The sequence below is a fragment of the Vicia villosa genome, linkage group LG2 (assembly GCF_029867415.1).
Source record: "Vicia villosa cultivar HV-30 ecotype Madison, WI linkage group LG2, Vvil1.0, whole genome shotgun sequence".
In the NCBI taxonomy this organism is placed as follows: Eukaryota; Viridiplantae; Streptophyta; class Magnoliopsida; order Fabales; family Fabaceae; genus Vicia; species Vicia villosa.
Window position 1 is genome coordinate 120,078,916 of NC_081181.1, and position 21,577 is coordinate 120,100,492.

Consider the following 21,577-nt stretch of genomic DNA (forward strand, 5'->3'; position numbering starts at 1 on the left):
GTGAACTTCTCAGAGAGGAACAACGTCTTGCTACTCAAGGATCTATGTCTCACGATGTTGTCATTTCCGAGTCTGCTATGTTTGCATATGCTCCTCAGAGTAGAGGTAAAGGTCGTGATATTCGACATGTCCAATGTTTCTCTTGCAAACAATTTGGACATTTTGCTCAGAGTTGCAGTAAGAAGTTTTGTAATTATTGCAAGCAGCGGGGCCATATTATCTCTGATTGTCCCACCCGTCCTCCACGATCAGCACAACGTTCGGTGCAAGCATTTCCTGCTAGTACAAGCTGTGCAGTTGGTCCTTCCATCACCAATCCATCTAATGGTGGTGCTCTCCAACCTGAAATAATCCAACAGATGGTACTTTCCGCTCTTTCAACCTTGGGAATTCAGGGTAAGTCTTCGAATGTTTCCTGCCCGTGGTTTCTTGATTCTGGTGCATCCAATCACATGACAGCCTCTTCTGAATACTTGCACAATTTACATTCTTACCATGGTAATCAGAAAATTCAAACTGCGGATGGTAATGCTCTCTCTATCACGAATGTTGGTGACCTCAACTCTGATTTTCGGGATGTGTTTGTAGCACCTGGACTTGCTTCCAATTTATTATCTGTTGGTCAATTGATTGATAATAATTGTAATGTAAATTTTTCTCGTGATGGTTGCCTTGTGCAGGAACAGGTGTCGGGGAAGGTGGTTGCGAAGGGGCCTAAAGTGGGAAGACTGTTTCCACTTCAGTTTATTTCTAGTCATTTATCTCTTGTTTGTAATAATGTCTTGAATTCTTATGAGGATTGGCATAGAAAATTGGGTCATCCTAACTCTGCTGTTTTATCTCATTTATTTAAAAATGGTTTATTGGGAAATAAAAATGTTGTTTCTAATGCCTCTCTTTCATGTTCTGTTTGCAAATTAGCTAAAAGTAAAACACTTCCTTTTCCGTCTGGTGCTTATCGGGCTTCCTCTTGTTTTGAAATGATTCATAGTGATGTATGGGGTATGTCTCCTGTAGTTTCTCATGCTCGCTATAAATATTTTGTCACATTTATTGATGATTATAGTCGTTTTAATTGGATATATTTTCTTCGGTCTAAATCTGAAGTGTTTTCTATGTTTAAGAAATTTCTGACATATGTTGAAACTCAATTTCATGAAAATGTTAAAAATTTTCGCTCTGATTCTGGTGGTGAGTACATGTCTCGTGAGTTTCAAGAATTTCTTCAACAAAAAGGCATTTTGTCTCAACGATCTTGTCCCAATACCCCCCCAACAAAATGGGATGGCAGAACGCAAGAATCGTCATTTGCTTGATGTGACCCGCACTTTACTTCTTCAAGCTTCTGTACCACCCCGATTTTGGGTGGAGGCTCTTTCCACAGCTGTCTTCTTGATCAATCGTCTTCCTTCTACGGTTATTGATCTCGATTCTCCTTTTTTTCGTCTTTTTAAAATTCAGCCTAATTATAATGATTTACATACTTTTGGATGTGTTTGTTTTGTTCACTTACCTCCATTTGAAAGGCATAAGCTTGGAGCGCAGTCTGTTCAATGTGCGTTTATGGGGTATAGTCGCTCTCATAAGGGATTTGTGTGTTATGATGTCACTAACCATCGTTTTCGCATTTCTAGGAATGTGACATTTTTTGATAATCAGTTTATGTTTCCATGTGTTTCTCCTGTCATGAATGATATTGTTACTCTTCCTAAGTTTTCTATTATGCCTCAATCTATAGAACGCTATAAACCAGGTCATGTATATGTCAGAAAACACAAACAGCAGGTTCCCACACCCCTTCCCGATGCTGAACCGCCACCTGATCCTGTAACGGTTGAACCACGACGTTCTGGTCGAATATCTCGAGCACCAGATAGATATTCACCAGACAGGTATGATTCCTCACATACTTCTCTGACTGTCACACTCTCTAGCATATCTATTCCTACTTGCTATTCACAGGCTGTTAAAGATGTACGTTGGATAAAAGCAATGAATGAGGAACTTCAAGCTCTTCAAGAGAATTTCACATGGGATATTGTCTCTTGTCCTCCTGATGTTAAACCCATTGGCTGCAAATGGGTTTATTCTGTGAAATTGAATTCTGATGGGTCCCTCAACCGTTTCAAGGCTCGCTTGGTTGCCTTAGGAAACAAGCAGGAATATGGAATTGATTATGATGAGACATTTGCACCGGTTGCCAAAATGACATCTGTTCGTACGGTACTCTCTATAGCTGCTTCTAACGGGTGGGCTCTTCATCAATTAGATGTGAAAAATGCTTTTCTTCATGGTGACCTGGCGGAAGATATTTATATGACTCCTCCTCAAGGTTTATTTACGTCATCTAAGGGTGTGTGCAAGCTCAAACGCTCCTTATACGGTTTGAAACAAGCGCCTAGAGCATGGTATGAAAAATTTCGCTCCACTCTACTTGGGTTTTCCTTTACTCAGAGTCAGTACGATTCTTCTCTATTTATTCATATAACATCTACTGGAATTGTCCTACTTCTTCTGTATGTTGATGATATGATTATTACTGGTTCTGATCATGCTTCCATTCAAAACCTTAAACAGCAGTTACAAGCAGCGTTTCATATGAAAGATCTTGATAATTTGCATTATTTTCTTGGTCTTGAGGTTCATTCTACATCCAAGGGCATATTCCTCCATCAACACAAGTATGCCACAGATTTAATTTCTATGGCTGGTCTGCAATCGGCTAATCCAGTGGATACTCCTCTTGAGGTTAATGTTAAATATCATCGTGATGACGGTGATCTGTTGCATGATCCCTTATTGTATCGTCAACTCGTGGGTAGCCTTAATTACCTGACTATTACTCGCCCTGACATATCATTTGCTGTTCAACAAGTAAGTCAATTCATGCACTCTCCTCGCCACCTTCACTTGGCAGCAGTTCGTCGTATAATTCGTTACTTGAAGGGAAGCTCTCATCGTGGTTTATTCTTTCCTATTGGAGTTCCTCCTAAATTGAGTGCTTATAGTGATGCCGATTGGGCAGGGTGCCCTGATACTCGACGATCTGTCACTGGTTGGTGCATGTTTCTTGGCTCTTCATTGATCTCATGGAAAAGTAAGAAACAAGCGAGAGTCTCTAAATCTTGTACTGAATCTGAGTATCGTGCCATGTCTGCTGCTTGTTCTGAAATAATTTGGCTTCGTGGTCTTTTGGCTGAACTTGGATTTCCTCAAATAGAGCCAACTTCACTTTATGCTGACAATACAAGTGCCATCCAAATTGTTGCGAATCCTGTTTTTCATGAACGCACCAAACATATTGAAGTTGATTGTCACTCAATCCGTGACGCTTATGATGACAGAATAATATCACTTCCTCATGTCAGTACTCAGTTGCAGATTGCAGATATTCTTACCAAGGCTGTTCCGCGTCCACGTCATCAGTTTCTTGTTAGCAAATTGATGCTCATTGACAAGCAGCATCAATTTGAGGGGGGATGTGAATAGGAATTAGTTTAAATGTAATTATTTAGTGTAATTACCGATATAGCCCTGTAACCTTTATATATACGAAAAATAATAATGAGAAAAGTATCATTATTGACAGCCTATTTTAATATTCTCTCTAACAGTTGTATTCCTAATCTTTTTAGTATGACCACTCCATTTGAACTTTCTCATTTCTGCAAGACTGAATTTTCCATTTTGTTGGCTCATTACCATCTTAACATTCAATCTCATACAACATTAGAGGTCTTAAAGTCATACAGTAAAGTAGTTTTTAACCTTGAGTGGCGCGTTTTCCATCAATAATTTATGCCTATTGACTTACATAAGTTTAAATATCTGTATCACCCACCTACTCAATTTATGCATATATTCTAGAAATCAATAGCATCTGAATGAATAATATTAGTCTAATGCAATATAGTCACATTCAATCAGAACTAGCCTTGCATGAATAGCTCTAGACATCTAGCACAAATTACGGGTACAGAAATTTTTTCATCAGTGACAAACCTTGATCCGGCATGTTTGGGCCCATGAAACATAGGATTATAATAATGCCAGAAGAAGCTAAGCCATCTTATAATTAAAAAAGGGAAAACAAAAAAAAAAAGCTAATGGTCAATGGTCATCTTTGAAAAACAATACAAATTGTTAAAAATTTATTACTACTACCAATTTTTTTAATTTAGTCAACAGGGCCTTATATTTATGGATGAAGTAGTATCAAATAACAGAAGTATGTTATCCTCAAGAAAAGATAAGTTGATTTTTTTTCCAAAAAAAAAGTTTCCTGAAAACTAATCATTCAGATTCTTGTCTATTAGATTACTTGTTATAGTATATTGGTGTTGCACCCCAAAATTTGCCCATTCTAATTTACTTCTAACTGGCTTATGTCTTCGCATTCATACGCGTACATCCATTAGGTCATGCAACATATCATGCATTCATCCAACAATAAAATCTGGCATTGGATCATTGGTCATGGAAATTAGGGTTCTAGCCCTTATGATGGAGTTTAACAAGGTTTTTCAAAATAAGATCAAGAGTCGTGGTTTATTTCCGTATGATTGCATTCAACAAAGTTTCTATTGAGGTCAACTGGATTAAGTTTTATTTTACTATCCATAAGTAATAAAGAGAATCTTTCTTATGAAGTTGGGATACAATTATGTGGTGCACTGCTTGAATTATGTTATGTTGCAACATTCGGTGAATTCATTTGACTGTTGATGCACATTGGTGAGAAAAGGCCCTGGTTCGTACAGAGGATTTGATGTGATGCGTGTGGGTCGGTTCTATTATGAACCATTGATCAAAGTTTTTAGCACAAGCTTTTGGTTCATATTATTACTACAATTCTCAATTACAAAATTGGTGGGTTTGAATTCAAACAATGGAACACTTTGTCCCCAATCAGAAGGAAAAAAAAAGGAAGATATTTGAATATAGAAGACTTTGTTATTTGAATTCAAAAGGTTGCAAAAAGTTCCATCATGTGTTATTACACTCAGTAATATACATTTCACCAAAAATTACAAATCCAGTGACTGTATTCTCAGTTTAATCATCTAAGCTACTTATGTGAATTTACAATTATTGAAAAGTTACTTCTGGATCCTCTTGTTTATCCGAATACATCACTACTGCCAACTAATATCAACACTGAATTTCCTTTGCATAGTCGAATTTGGTTCAAATAAGGTGCAGCCAATACAACTTGCAAATCATTAAGTCAAAACCTGTTCACACCTATATAACAACATACAATCAGCAGCAACCATAAACCAGTTTCAACCTATGACTAATTCTCACTAACTCTAACCTATTTAACTGACTTTTTTGTAACTAACTGTCAGTTATAACCTCATAACAGAATATTAACAAACCCCAAACAGTTTGTAACTACCCTAACAACCTCCAAAAAACAGTTACACAACTCCTAACAGATTAACAGAATCAGAGAGGGAACTCACCTCTATAAATCAGAATTTGGCTTCAGTTCTTGAGATCTATCTTCTTCAACCACTCTTCACACACTTCATCTCAGAACATTCATCATCTTCACCATTACTTCTCAATCCTCATCTCTTCACTCTCAATCTCTCTGCAACCTTGAGACAACCTCCATCACCATTTTCTTCCTCTCTTCACTTCCATTCATCACACTTCCTGAGCCATTCATCACATCACCTTCAGCAACTACACAATTCACTTCACCTTCTACTCTTGCACCCGTGACCTTCACTCCACCATCTTCATCATTCATCGTCCTCTCTTCCATTTGGTATCATCACCTTCAATCAGAAACAACTCAGAAAATGTAACAGAAAGAACAACAAAAGAATGGGAATTGCAGTCAAAGATTGAAACTCACCTAAGGATCTTCATCGCTTTCTCTTTGATTCGATCTTCAATAGCAGCACACAATTTCGTCATCATCATCAAATCCACAACCGATTCATCGCCTTCAAGTTTCAATAATCTACATGGTTCAATTGCTCCTTCTCCTTCAAGCAACATCATCATCTTCGCACTCATTATCACGATACAAAAACGCAAGACAGAGAGGAAGAGATCGGGACTGAAGACGAAAGGAGGAGAAGAAGACTCCATAATAATACTTCGTACCTGGTTTTGTTCTTCTTCTTTGGATTTCACGTCGTATACGAATCGGATAAGCATCGTCCGTTTTAAATGTGATATGAAGGCGAGCTTCTCCACCGCATCGCACCACCGGTCGCTGGATTGAGAGAGGAATGGTTTGAATCGGAGAAAAGAAGAAGAACATCACGCCGCCGCCGTTCACGTGACAAGAGACGGAGAGACTCGTCGGAGAAGGAAATCTTGAGGGCGCTGTTCGCGAGTTACTGAGGGAAGAAAGGTACGAACGTGATTCGTCACAAAACGCAACCCTAATTCCCAAATTTCTGTCTTTTAATTTTTATTTGTTTTTATTTTATTTGTTATTGAAAGTCATAATAAAAATTCTGAAAATGTAACTTGGATCAAGAACAATACCCTGGGCCCGTTGTTGATTCGCACCCCTGAAAGCCCACATCTACTTTTTTGTGCTGATAATTTTGAATAAACACCCTTTGGGCTGGGCTCTGTGCCCTGTTACTGATTACACCATAACTCAGATTCACACCCCTCTGTTTCCTTTTATTTTTCATTAATAGATTTAGGTTTTAATTAGATTTTTTTCCTATTTCTTTTAGATAATGAAAGTGCTTACTTTTTAGACCATTTAATACAACTTTTGACACATAAATAATAATCATAAAAATATTAGTTTAGGCTTGTATTTTAATTCTTTTGCTTGATTGGAATTCTTGTCTTTGTCATATAAAAATCAATATAAAAAATAGTAGTATTTTAATTCATTTTGTACTATATTTTTGACTTGTTACTATATGCTTGCATGCCAATTTTTGCATCATTGTGTTACTCACTATTGACTTCTAATTGTGACTTTAATCTTCATGTTTCTTTTATTCCTAACCTTTAGGTAGAAACCATGATAACATTAGGTAGAAATCCCCTTCATTTTAGGCTAGTTCTTTTCCTTTTTCTTTTCAACTTTAAAACATTAATAAAGGACGACGCGAATCATGCTAAATGCCTTTTTTTAGTGTGAAAGAAATGATTGGGGCGTAGGCCCCGATGTATGTTCTTTCCCACTTAGCGGAAGAGAAATGATTGAGGCGTAGGCCTCGGTGTATTTCTTAACCGTTATTTAGAGAAACGATTGTGGCGTAGGCCTCGATGTGCATTCTCTAAATATTCAAAAATTATATTTCATTTAGAGAAACGATTGTGGTGTAGGCCTCGATGTGCATTCTCTAATTATTCAAAAAACTGTATTTCATTTAGAGAAACGATTGCGGCGTAGGCCTCGATGTGCATTCTCTAAATATTCAAAAAAACTCCTTTTTAAGGCATGATTCAAGTCACAAATTAATTTCCCTTAAAAGACACCCAACCAAAAACATTTCAAAATATCTAATAAAGGCTCAGACCTAAACAAAGTAAGGAAGTGATGTGAAGCCTTGTAGTGGGTTTTCGTCCATCATGGAATTACACCTAAAAGACACAAACCAATTTTCTCTCTTCTCTCTCTTGCCTCCGAGGCATCCTTTCTCTTGCCTTCAGGGCATTCTTCCTCCTAATCGGACACGTTATTTCCGCTCCATTCCCAGCTTAAGACTCCAGAGGTCGAGCAGCGGAGTGCGAATGTAACTGTTCAACTAAAAAACACAAAAACAAACAAAAACTAAGGAGCCGAACTACGGCGCTCTGATTCCTGAACAGGATACGTAGGCATTAGGTCGCGGGGCCTAAGCGAGCACAATTATTTATAAACCTTATTTTCCCCGTGTTTCTTCTTTTTTCATTTGCATGCATTCCCTTAGTGATTAAGCTTTAGATTTATACACCCTTAGATAGAAACAAACATAGGTGGATACCATCGAGTACGATGGGCGCGAGGGGTGCTAATACCTTCCCCTTGCGTAACCGACTCCCGTACCTAGATTCTCTGGTCGCAAGACCCTGCTCCTTCCTTTGTTAGGTTTTCTGATATTCCTTTCCCTCTTTGGGATAAATATATTGGTGGCGACTCTGTTCATCATTTTCGCGAGCGCACGACAGCTGGCGACTCTGCTGGGGATGTGATAGACCTTTGCTGGTCCATTCTTAGCAAGTCGATCCTAGCCTTTGTTTGTTTCTTTTATTGGGTGTTTATTTATTTGTTTATGTGTTTACATTTTGTATATATGTTTGTATATCATGTCTATTTCCTGTTTGCATATCATGTTTACTTCCCGCATGCATCTGGACTATATTATGGGTCCCCGTGGGGGCCACATATTTTCTCTCTGTTTGCAGGTTGGGTGGGATGTTCTATGAGGTAAAAGGCCCAATACCCAGGCCATGAGTGATACCTTAGGAACTAGGAATAGAGTGGCCATGACGGACAGAAGACGTATGTCTGATTGATCCGATCATGTATCCACGGGCAGAGCTTGGTTGAACGAGGCAATATCGTATGATTGCGCCTACTTTCAATCCTCTGTTGGCTTTTTGACCTACCATATACTAGATCCTACCTGTGAGAGGGGTTGGGAATTTTGTTTTGCAGGAAAACATGCCTCCATCCTACCTTAAACCATTCAGACTATCTATCATAATCGACGTCGAACCTCTGAATCTGGAGGTTTGACCTTATGTGACTTTTGCAAAGGTTATCTATCAGAATCAACGTCGAACCTCTGAATCTAGAGGGTTTGACCATCTTTGACTTATGCACAAGCTATTTATTCAGAAAGCAACGTCGAACCTCTGAATCTGGAGGATTCGACCATATCTTATTGACCATGAGAAGTTGTTATCCAAGAGGCCTTGATCCTTGATCCTGATTTATGTTGCATTTGCATCATCATTAACATTTTGCATTCATGCCTGTGCATTCATGGTTACCAATACTCTTACCTATTTCTCTCCATCAGATCAGTCAAGACGATTCCTCCACACCGATATCTGACAAGAGCTCACAGAAGAAGAATCATGGAGAATTACGAACAAGATCAAGCTGCCATTAGAGAAGAGATGGATCAAATGAAAACTAAGGTCGATGCTATCCTGGAAGCTATCCAAGCCTTGCGAACTGAAAGGGTTCCTGCTACACAAGAGATTCCCGTTGTTGGTAACCAAGCTGCTGCTAGCCAACTTGAGGTCGTTCCACCTTCTTCTACTCCATTTGAGTTCCAAGCAAGGACTAATGCTACTCTTGGGATGCCATTCAACTTCATGACTGTTGATACCCTTGGAGCTCCAAACCAAGGTGGGACTATACCCGTGACTTCTGGAGCGATGACTATGGCTGATCCCGTCTTCCCACTCCCTGTGCCACCTTCTCAAACAGAGATTCCTATTCCTGCTTTCTGTGGTACTCGTTCTGCTAACCCAGAAATGCAAACAATACCAACTGTTGAAAGAGCTCGACCCGTTGAGAAATCCGCTGAGAAGTACAAAATCCTTGAGGAAAGAATTCGAGCCATTGAAGGATTTAGTGCCTATGGGATGGATGCTGAGGATATGTGTCTAGTTCCTAATCTGGTTGTCCCTCCTAAGTTCAAGACTCCCGACTTCCAGAAGTACAAGGGTTTGAGCTGTCCGAAGAGCCATATCATCATGTATTGTCGTAAGATGGCTTCTCACATCCACAACGACTCATTGCTCATTCACTGCTTCCAAGATAGCTTATCTGGGGCATCTTTGAACTGGTATATGAATCTGGAGCGTAATAGAATCCGATCTTGGAAGGATTTGTCTGATGCTTTCCTCAAGCAATATCAGTATAACATTGACATGGCACCGACTAGGTTGCAACTTCAAAATCAAGTGCAAAGGACCAATGAGACATTCAAAGAGTATGCTCAGAGGTGGAGAGAAATGGCTGCTCAAGTGAATCCACCACTTTCTGAATCCGAACTGGTTGACATGTTCATGAACACTCTTCAAGGACATTACTATGAGAGAATGGTTGGTAGTGTTTCTTCTGGTTTCTCCGATCTAGTCAGGGTTGGTGAAAGAATTGAGAATGGTTTGAAAATTGGTAAGATCCAGAATCCCGCCAATGCTGCTGCAAACCAATATGGGTACAAGAAACCTCAGGGTAACTTTGTCAAGAAGAAAGAAGGCGAGACCAGTGCCACCTATGCTCAAGATCAAGCTCCTTGCTATCGAGTGGCCGCCACCGCCCCTCAAGCTTATGTGGCACCTGTTGGTCAACAACCTTGGGTCCCTTATCAACAATATGTCCAACAACAACAACAAGGTTTCCAACAACAAGGTTATCAGCAGAGACAAAGTCAACAGAGGCAGAATAGGCCTAAAAGGGTGTATGATCGTGTACCAATGACCTATAGCCAACTTCTCGCCGCCTTGCTTGATCAAAAATTGATTCAATTAGCTGAAGCGAGGCCTCCTCCTGATCCTCTCCCTCCAAATTACAAGATTAATGCCAAGTGTGAATTCCACTCTGGAGGATCTGGTCACACCACTGAAGAGTGCAGAGTTCTCAAAGACAAGGTTCAGGATCTGCTTGATGCAAAGGAGATTACATTCACACCTGCGGCACCTAATGTGGTCAACAATCCCATGCCACCTCACAATGGAGCTTCCACCAGTGGAACATGAAGACTTTTATGTTTGTCAGAAAACATTTCACTTGCATCAGAATAAGGCCAAGCTTGCCATTGTACAGATTTCTTTAGTATTTTCAATTGTATTACTTTCGTTGTTATCAAGTATTTCTCATTGTAAGAAATTCATTTCCGTTTGAATAAATAAAAATAATGCAATATACATGTTTTTCTCAAATCATTCCATATTTGTCATTATGTTCATTGATATTCAACTCATTTGTCTTAAGCAACTAAAAAAGGAGAATGATGAAAAATCAAAAACACATGAACTACTAACTGTATGCTTTTGGAACAAAGATCCTGCTGACGATGTACAAGCATTGTTTCAATTCCTAAACACCGGACTTATAAGGAAGTGAAACCTTCGTCAACCCCTTTGAGCCTAAGGAGTAGTAGTTTCTTTTCAAAAAATACAAAAACCCTCAATCTTAACCAGGGGCAGGGTAGTCTTCAGTTAGTGCGACCGAGCGCTCAACTTTCAGGTATTCCATCAGAGGATCAATCATATTCCATCTCTCACAACAAAAGAAGAAGGGCATAATCCCCAATGGATGTCTCTTAGTCACCAAGAAGAAGGTAGTCACAACCTTTTCATCAAGTCAATCAACAAAGTCATACAACTTGTTCCCGAACGAGACAAAAAGAAAATGAAAAGAAAGTTATGAATCATGATCAAAAAAAGAAAGAAACAATAGTCCGCTAAGTCAAAAAGAAAAGCTTTGAAGCAAATGACTTAGGCAAAAATTAGGGCATATCCCGCTGGACAACGAAAACCAAAATCAAAAGAAATTTTGTCCAGGCAAAAGTTAGGGAAAGCAAAAAGCAAAAGAAGAATCCTCCGAGGGACAAGTTGTTGTGACCATCAACAAAAGAATCAAAGGGTGGCTACCACCTCCGCCAAAGCCATAAAGGATCCTCATCCATCACAATCCTTCCTGAAAAGTGAATACTCGTGTCGAACTAGCTGAACGTAGGACTGGAGAACATCACGAAGAAGGGGTGGGTTAAGTAGAACTTGAGCCTTTATCCTTTGTTTCTCAAACCGTGAACCCGGCCACGTTACAACCCTCAAAAGTCCTAATTGAAGCAGGGTTCGTTCTGAAAGCATACAAACTGTGAAATCATGTCAAACTGACTCCTAATGTTGCTGTGTCACTTGTGTTAGTATCAGTATAACATTTTGACAAATAAAACTTTTTCTTTGAGATTAACATGTGCATTGCATTCTCATTATCTTTTTCAAAACAGAATTGTCTCTAATTTGAAAGCAAGTACTTGATACCAAGGAAAGTTCAACATTGAAATCCCATCGAGTAATCTTACAAAGGTAAAGGTTGGTCATCCACTAAGCAAATATGTGAAGAATCCATTTGGTGGAAGAGTTCCTTTCAATATGGGGCATTCATCCATGATCTACACTAGGGCAGACCATCACAAATCTCCATGATCCAAGCATATCAGAGTCCTACATCAAAAGATCATACAAGCTGGGGCAAGCTAGTAACAATTCATCTCTTCATCTTCAATCAAGCGTCAGATATCGAGATAGGTGTCGAGGAGTCAAGCCCAACACCTTCAGAAGTTCTATCCTTCAAACAATAATCTTTCCTGCAAGGAACCCTCCATCATTCCTAGTATTATGGAAACAATCATTCCATTCATAATCGTACATACATCATGCATATCATTGCATTTTCATTATCGTTTCTCCCGCATGATCCAATCATCAACAAATCTGGGGCACCCACCCCACCTCGATTCTCAAACGGAGTTTCAGAACTCCACCTAATCTATTCCACATCAAAGCAGAAACCCTAATCAATTAGTACATTGCATATAGAATCCATAGCATTGCATCTCCAGAAGTGCACAAATAAATCAAACATTGCATATGAAGCATAAGCCAAGTTACTCATCAAATGAGGTCCCTACAAAGCATTCAATTGATATTCCACTGGATCACTCAGAGTTACCATTGTGGTGTCATCTCCCAAAGTCAATCATGTTCATTTTTCTTCAACCCAGAGTTGATGTTTTGGTGTTCAACCCAGAGTTGATTTTCCTTTCATCTTTTAACCCCGAGTTAATTATCTCTTCCCACTCAACCCAGAGTTGACGATTATCCTTTATTCAATCCAGAATTGATTTCTTCTTTTCCCACTCAACCCAGAGTTGACGGTTATCCATTATTCAATCCAGAATTGATTTTATTCTTTCCCACTCAACCCAGAGTTGACGGTTGTCTTTTCTCTTTTCCCACTCAACCCAGAGTTGACGGTTATCCTTTATTCAATCCAGAATTGATTTCATCTTTTCCCTCTCAACCCAGAGTTGACGATTACCTTCTTTCTTTCCCACTCAACCCAGAGTTGACGGTCATCTTCTATTTTCCCACTCATCCCAGAGTTGACGGTTCTCTTTTGTCTTCTCCCACTCAACCCAGAGTTGACGGTTATCTTCTTTCTTTTCCACTCAACCTAGAGTTGATGGTTATCCATTGATAATTTCTCTTTCCCACTCAACCCAGAGTTGACGGTTATCCTCTCCTTTTCCCACTCAACCCAGAGTTGACGGTTATCTGTTGTCTTTTCCCACTCAACCCAGAGTTGACGGCTATCCTTTATCCTTTTCCCACTCAACCCAGAGTTGACGATTATTTCTAATAGTTCATCTTTCCTCTTTCAACCCATAATTATTATCCAATTCCTTGTTCAACCCAGAGTTGATTTCCTTGCTTTCTTTCTCAACCCAGAGTTGATGCCTATATCTTGTCCCACTAATACTGATTTCCCTTTCCGTTCTCAGCCTAGAGTTGATATTTAACTCTTATCCAACCCAGAGTTGACTTCCCTTTATTCTTCGACCTAGAGTTGATCTACTTTTCTTTTTCAACCCAGAGTTGAGGTTTATTTCATTTTTAACCCAGAGTTAATTTATTCAATCCAGAGTTGATATTCCTCAGTGGAGTCGGCATCTTTTTTCCAGTGGATCATATCTCTCATTCAGGCAAATTTTTAGGTTCTTCTGATATTTAATCTTCTTCTACCTTGAATAATCGAAAGGCTAGCGCCAATCTCACCTTCAGGTTAAAGCCGATTAAATAGGGGCAACTGTTGCACCCCAAAATTTGCCCATTCTAATTTACTTCTAACTGGCTTATGTCTTCGCATTCATACGCGTACATCCATTAGGTCATGCAACATATCATGCATTCATCCAACAATAAAATCTGGCATTGGATCATTGGTCATGGAAATTAGGGTTCTAGCCCTTATGATGGAGTTTAACAAGGTTTTTCAAAATAAGATCAAGAGTCGTGGTTTATTTCCGTATGATTGCATTCAACAAAGTTTCTATTGAGGTCAACTGGATTAAGTTTTATTTTACTATCCATAAGTAATAAAGAGAATCTTTCTTATGAAGTTGGGATACAATTATGTGGTGCACTGCTTGAATTATGTTATGTTGCAACATTCGGTGAATTCATTTGACTGTTGATGCACATTGGTGAGAAAAGGCCCTGGTTCGTACAGAGGATTTGATGTGATGCGTGTGGGTCGGTTCTATTATGAACCATTGATCAAAGTTTTTAGCACAAGCTTTTGGTTCATATTATTACTACAATTCTCAATTACAAAATTGGTGGGTTTGAATTCAAACAATGGAACACTTTGTCCCCAATCAGAAGGAAAAAAAAAGGAAGATATTTGAATATAGAAGACTTTGTTATTTGAATTCAAAAGGTTGCAAAAAGTTCCATTATGTGTTATTACACTCAGTAATATACATTTCACCAAAAATTACAAATCCAGTGACTGTATTCTCAGTTTAATCATCTAAGCTACTTATGTGAATTTACAATTATTGAAAAGTTACTTCTGGATCCTCTTGTTTATCCGAATACATCACTACTGCCAACTAATATCAACACTGAATTTCCTTTGCATAGTCGAATTTGGTTCAAATAAGGTGCAGCCAATACAACTTGCAAATCATTAAGTCAAAACCTGTTCACACCTATATAACAACATACAATCAGCAGCAACCATAAACCAGTTTCAACCTATGACTAATTCTCACTAACTCTAACCTATTTAACTGACTTTTTTGTAACTAACTAACTGTCAGTTATAACCTCATAACAGAATATTAACAAACCCCAAACAGTTTGTAACTACCCTAACAACCTCCAAAAAACAGTTACACAACTCCTAACAGATTAACAAAATCAGAGAGGGAACTCACCTCTATAAATCAGAATTTGGCTTCAGTTCTTGAGATCTATCTTCTTCAACCACTCTTCACACACTTCATCTCAGAACATTCATCATCTTCACCATTACTTCTCAATCCTCATCTCTTCACTCTCAATCTCTCTGCAACCTTGAGACAACCTCCATCACCATTTTCTTCCTCTCTTCACTTCCATTCATCACACTTCCTGAGCCATTCATCACATCACCTTCAGCAACTACACAATTCACTTCACCTTCTACTCTTGCACCCGTGACCTTCACTCCACCATCTTCATCATTCATCGTCCTCTCTTCCATTTGGTATCATCACCTTCAATCAGAAACAACTCAGAAAATGTAACAGAAAGAACAACAAAAGAATGGGAATTGCAGTCAAAGATTGAAACTCACCTAAGGATCTTCATCGCTTTCTCTTTGATTCGATCTTCAATAGCAGCACACAATTTCGTCATCATCATCAAATCCACAACCGATTCATCGCCTTCAAGTTTCAATAATCTACATGGTTCAATTGCTCCTTCTCCTTCAAGCAACATCATCATCTTCGCACTCATTATCACGATACAAAAACGCAAGACAGAGAGGAAGAGATCGGGACTGAAGACGAAAGGAGGAGAAGAAGACTCCATAATAATACTTCGTACCTGGTTTTGTTCTTCTTCTTTGGATTTCACGTCGTATACGAATCGGATAAGCATCGTCCGTTTTAAATGTGATATGAAGGCGAGCTTCTCCACCGCATCGCACCGCCGGTCGCTGGATTGAGAGAGGAATGGTTTGAATCGGAGAAAAGAAGAAGAACATCACGCCGCCGCCGTTCACGTGACAAGAGACGGAGAGACTCGTCGGAGAAGGAAAGCTTGAGGGCGCCGTTCGCGAGTTACTGAGGGAAGAAAGGTACGAACGTGATTCGTCACAAAACGCAACCCTAATTCCCAAATTTCTGTCTTTTAATTTTTATTTGTTTTTATTTTATTTGTTATTGAAAGTCATAATAAAAATTCTGAAAATGTAACTTGGATCAAGAACAATACCCTGGGCCCGTTGTTGATTCGCACCCCTGAAAGCCCACATCTACTTTTTTGTGCTGATAATTTTGAATAAACACCCTTTGGGCTGGGCTCTGTGCCCTGTTACTGATTACACCATAACTCAGATTCACACCCCTCTGTTTCCTTTTATTTTTCATTAATAGATTTAGGTTTTAATTAGATTTTTTTCCTATTTCTTTTAGATAATGAAAGTGCTTACTTTTTAGACCATTTAATACAACTTTTGACACATAAATAATAATCATAAAAATATTAGTTTAGGCTTGTATTTTAATTCTTTTTCTTGATTGGAATTCTTGTCTTTGTCATATAAAAATCAATATAAAAAATAGTAGTATTTTAATTCATTTTGTACTATATTTTTGACTTGTTACTATATGCTTGCATGCCAATTTTTGCATCATTGTGTTACTCACTATTGACTTCTAATTGTGACTTTAATCTTCATGTTTCTTTTATTCCTAACCTTTAGGTAGAAACCATGATAACATTAGGTAGAAATCCCCTTCATTTTAGGCTAGTTCTTTTCCTTTTTCTTTTCAACTTTAAAACATTAATAAAGGACGACGCGAATCATGCTAAATGCCTTTTTTTAGTGTGAAAGAAATGATTGGGGCGTAGGCCCCGATGTATGTTCTTTCCCACTTAGCGGAAGAGAAATGATTGAGGCGTAGGCCTCGGTGTATTTCTTAACCGTTATTTAGAGAAACGATTGTGGCGTAGGCCTCGATGTGCATTCTCTAAATATTCAAAAATTGTATTTCATTTAGAGAAACGATTGTGGTGTAGGCCTCGATGTGCATTCTCTAATTATTCAAAAAACTGTATTTCATTTAGAGAAACGATTGCGGCGTAGGCCTCGATGTGCATTCTCTAAATATTCAAAAAAACTCCTTTTTAAGGCATGATTCAAGTCACAAATTAATTTCCCTTAAAAGACACCCAACCAAAAACATTTCAAAATATCTAATAAAGGCTCAGACCTAAACAAAGTAAGGAAGTGATGTGAAGCCTTGTAGTGGGTTTTCGTCCATCATGGAATTACACCTAAAAGACACAAACCAATTTTCTCTCTTCTCTCTCTTGCCTCCGAGGCATCCTTTCTCTTGCCTTCAGGGCATTCTTCCTCCTAATCGGACACGTTATTTCCGCTCCATTCCCAGCTTAAGACTCCAGAGGTCGAGCAGCGGAGTGCGAATGTAACTGTTCAACTAAAAAACACAAAAACAAACAAAAACTAAGGAGCCGAACTACGGCGCTCTGATTCCTGAACAGGATACGTAGGCATTAGGTCGCGGGGCCTAAGCGAGCACAATTATTTATAAACCTTATTTTCCCCGTGTTTCTTCTTTTTTCATTTGCATGCATTCCCTTAGTGATTAAGCTTTAGATTTATACACCCTTAGATAGAAACAAACATAGGTGGATACCATCGAGTACGATGGGCGCGAGGGGTGCTAATACCTTCCCCTTGCGTAACCGACTCCCGTACCTAGATTCTCTGGTCGCAAGACCCTGCTCCTTCCTTTGTTAGGTTTTCTGATATTCCTTTCCCTCTTTGGGATAAATATATTGGTGGCGACTCTGTTCATCATTTTCGCGAGCGCGCGACAATTGGCTTACAGATACATGTATTCTAATTTGATTTGAAGATTGTAGGTTCTGATTATTTATATTTCTATTAGCCACACTAATTTAGTATAGCTCTTGCTATAGATTTAGTACACTGTCAATATAAATGTAGCACCTACCAAACCAAAAAATGGTTGGTAATACTGAAAGTGGTCTGTGACTCAAGTAAACTTGAGACTTAGACTCTCTTTGCGAGTTAGGAGGGAAGGGGGAGGGAGGGCTTCGACGTCGAGAGAAGGAGATTTGAAGAAAAATAAGAAAAATCTTTTAACAATTTTTGAAAGAACAATTTTGTATAGAATGATAAATAAATGTTTATCATTAATATATTTTTAATTTTCAAAATATTATAACAACTTAAATTATAATTGAAGAACTTACCTAAGCCCTCCAAACCCCTCCTCCAATACAACTTTTTGTATTATGAAAAAAATTAAACCCCCCAAAATCCTCTCCACCTAAATCCCTCAATTATTTTCACTCCATCCTTCCTTCATTTTCAAAATCCTCCCCTCCTTTTCCCTCCAAACACTCAAACAAAGCCTTAGGGTTTCAAGTCCTATATTTGTTGTTAGTGGAGGGTTTACCTAACCAGTACTACCATCTTAGGCATAAGGGTTAGTTTCACAATTATGCTAATTGGATTATGCGGTCAGAAAGTAAGATCCTCCAACTAGGCATCGGACTGAGTCATACATACAGGAAATCTTAGGCACTCATGCAACCGTGATAATGGTTAGTTAAGGTTTAGTTACTTGAAAGTCGTGAATACTTTATGCAGCCAGGAGACTTTTGTTTTTCTCCCAGACACCTGCACCTCCCTCTTCCTCAATTCCATAAGAATATCTATGGATAATCTTAATTTTAGATATTACACAAGTCTTTTCAACAATAAACTCTAATGATGTTTCAAATTCTGTGGAAACTTCTAGCTAGCAGAATGACCAATTATGTAAAGGATAGAAAAATTGCCCGAGAGTATAATTTTCATATGTAAGCTCATAACCATATAGGCAATTTGGGTTCAGAGTCCATACTTCAAATAACAGGTTTAGAATTGCGCATATAATACAAGGGATAGGGAAGACAAGAATACTACCTAATGATGTGTCCTAAGCAACACTTTACAATTGGCATGAATCTCTTGGACATGAGATAGTGCTTTGAAAAAAATTTCATTCAGATCTTCATCTCTAAATGCATTAATCTACAAATGACCAACAATTAATTTTAAGCAAGAACATAATACACTTATTTGATTCACAAACACATGGCTCGATAATAGGTCAAACATTAAACAATAATCCAAATCTCTTCAGGGGAGAGCTGATAATCGCGTAAGAAACATGTTACAATTTCTTGTCTTTGTGTAGTAGTTTCAAGTTCTTGTTTGAGCCTCTCTGTGGTACTTATAATGTCACCGGTGCTAGCACTACAACTGTTTAAAGCCTTTGCTATCCTGTAAAATTATAGAACCTAAAGTTTTATTTAAGGATCCGTAGGCTAGAAAAATAGAGAATCCATTCTTATTGAAAGAACAATAAGAAAATTTTAATTTTTAAAAGGAAACTTGATATGCTTATTCTATAAAGCAAAACTTAAAATTCTAACCCCAACTAAGCGCTAAACAGAACAAGATTCACAAACTAATATTTCTGGAGTCGCACTACGAAACCAAAATTGAGAAATGATATGCCAACACCTCACACTAAATACAGAAATTAAATACTTTATTGACCACAAACCAAACTCAGCTCTAACATGCTAGCTACTATGGAATTGTCTTTTACATGATTTAAAATGCTACTCATAATAATGTCAACCAGATCACCCACTATAATCCAGAGAATTTCGGTTAAGTATGTGTTTCATTCCGTGTTCAATTGCCATATCACTGCGTGTCTAGTTGATTCTACAATTCCTAGCTTCATAAAAATGGCAATTACTTTTGATTGGGATGCAAGAATAAGCTTTCCACCGTCAAACCAAACATACCATAAGTAATTTAACATCACTCTAAATATAAACATCTGTTGGGTGGGGCACGTCCCACATTAATTGAACAACTTTTTAATCCATCAGCTGTTTAACTTCAAACAAAAAAGAACTCCATCTACGCGTACACACAGACTAGGTACTGGCTATCCTATTTTTTTCCTAACTAGAGTAACTTTTATAACGTAAATCCTGCAAATCAAACTTTTTTTCATCTGGGGAAGGCATCTACGTAGAAGGCATCTGCTAGAAACAGGCATATAATGAAGAAGACATAAACAAGAAACTGATAATCCTAGTTGTGATTAGTTAGTATATGCATACCCCCTAAATTTTTGAATGATACAACACAGAAATTATCTATTACTGCATTGGTTTTATTTACCTTCATTTTACAATCCCAAAGTATAACCAGTGAAAATACTTACCGAATAGTTTCTCAATTAAGTCATGGACACGATTATACAAATCAAATACTTACATGGTTCTACAAATCAAACACAACAGCCATTTCCAAAACAAATCTCATCCGCCAACAAATCAGTGACATTGATTCTAAGATATCATAATCAGATCAGCCAAAATATAATGTGTTAGGAGTATTCTAAGTCCCACATTAGTTAGACATAGAGCTTGAAAATAGTTTATATAGAGTGACACTCCTCAACTTACCAACCGGTTTAATTAATCATGACTTCTTTTTCTTTACTATATAGAGGTTGGTTATGAATTTTTAGAATCAGTCACTGGTTTGAAATCATACTTCTACCATATGCTTCGTTGTCTCTATTTTTTTAAAAGTCTTCCTCTGGTGACACAGACGGAAATTCAAACATATGTTTCTCTTCATATGTGGAAAATTATACAGGATCTTCATACGAACCTCATAAAGAATAAGCATTTCCTGTTCAACACACTTTTTCCTATTTCATAACCAATTACAAGGACATGGTGATTAACATCCATGTAAGCATTTCCAGGGGAAGGAAGCATAATCGAATGCAACTCAATATCACTACTAAGCACAGAAACTGAGTTTCAGTTAACAACATTCAGATTCAAAGTACCATATCTCCTTATACACATTTACTTTTAATGATAAACATGCAAACAAACAACGAATTACAGTTACAACTAAAGAACCTTCAGAAATGGAAAGCCGCACCTGTCGCAACATTCAGCAAGCGAATCGACTTCATTCTCCATGCTATCCAAAGCCTACTGAAGCAAACACGTAGAATTAGTGTTTTAACTTGATTTAGTGTTTTAACTTGATTTGAATCAGGCAGCTATGTGATTTGAATCACAAGTTGCACCTGATTCGAATCAGACAGATCAAGGTCATCTCTGCTTCATTTGATTTGAATTAAACTTTACACCTGGCTCCAATCAGTCCAATTTTCACATTTCTCTATTTAGATTTGTCAAAATTGATTTGAATCAGACTTCATAAAGGTGGGAAAACAATTAAAAATTGTATTTGTTGAATAGAAAACATACGACATCTGTTCTAAAAAACTCCGTAAAATCTGTACAGGAATCAGTAGAAGAAGTTGCCGCCTTTGGACCACACAAGTAAAGAATTTTATCTGCAGACATACCGAAATTTCAAGCTTATGCAAAATTTTCGGTATATCAGAAATTATGAAATTTTCGGCATACCTGAAATTCCAAAATTTTTGATAGATTTTGTTACTATCCAAAAATTTTCGATAATGTTCCTTCAGATTTTTATAACAACACTGGAAATTTCCGATATGCCACCAGAAATTTTGAAAAATGCGCACAATTTCCAATCAAAATGTCAAAATGAGTACCAAAAATTTCGCCGAGGGTATAGGAAATTTTGGATGTACTGCAGTGAATTTTTTTTAGAAAATATAAATTTTTATGAGATAAATATTATAAGGAATTAAGGACGTTTTTATCAAACGAAAAT

The 21,577-nt window shown here is 37.9% G+C and overlaps 1 protein-coding gene across 1 annotated transcript; it reads right to left on the reverse strand.

Annotated features, from left to right (window-relative positions):
- Nucleotides 1–18,882: 18,882 nt before the first annotated feature.
- Nucleotides 18,883–21,558, reverse strand: LOC131651916 (conserved oligomeric Golgi complex subunit 6-like). The gene is made up of 3 exons (XM_058921642.1): nucleotides 21,139–21,558; nucleotides 20,804–20,856; nucleotides 18,883–19,102 (listed from the first exon to the last, which is right to left on the reverse strand). Exons 1-3 carry the CDS (start codon nucleotides 21,235–21,237, stop codon nucleotides 18,937–18,939), a joined length of 318 nt encoding a protein of 105 aa, XP_058777625.1. The 5' UTR covers nucleotides 21,238–21,558; the 3' UTR covers nucleotides 18,883–18,936.
- Nucleotides 21,559–21,577: the final 19 nt, after the last annotated feature.

Coding starts and splice junctions, on each gene's coding strand:
- LOC131651916 (XM_058921642.1), bottom strand. CDS start 21,237: ATGTCTGCAGATAAAATTCTTTACTTGTGTGGTCCAAAGGCGGCAACT. Junction 20,857..21,138: donor AGTTTTTTAGAACAGATGTC/GTATGTTTTCTA, acceptor TTGCTTCAGTAG/GCTTTGGATAGCATGGAGAA. Junction 19,103..20,803: donor CTTGCTGAATGTTGCGACAG/GTGCGGCTTTCC, acceptor ATAATTTTACAG/GATAGCAAAGGCTTTAAACA.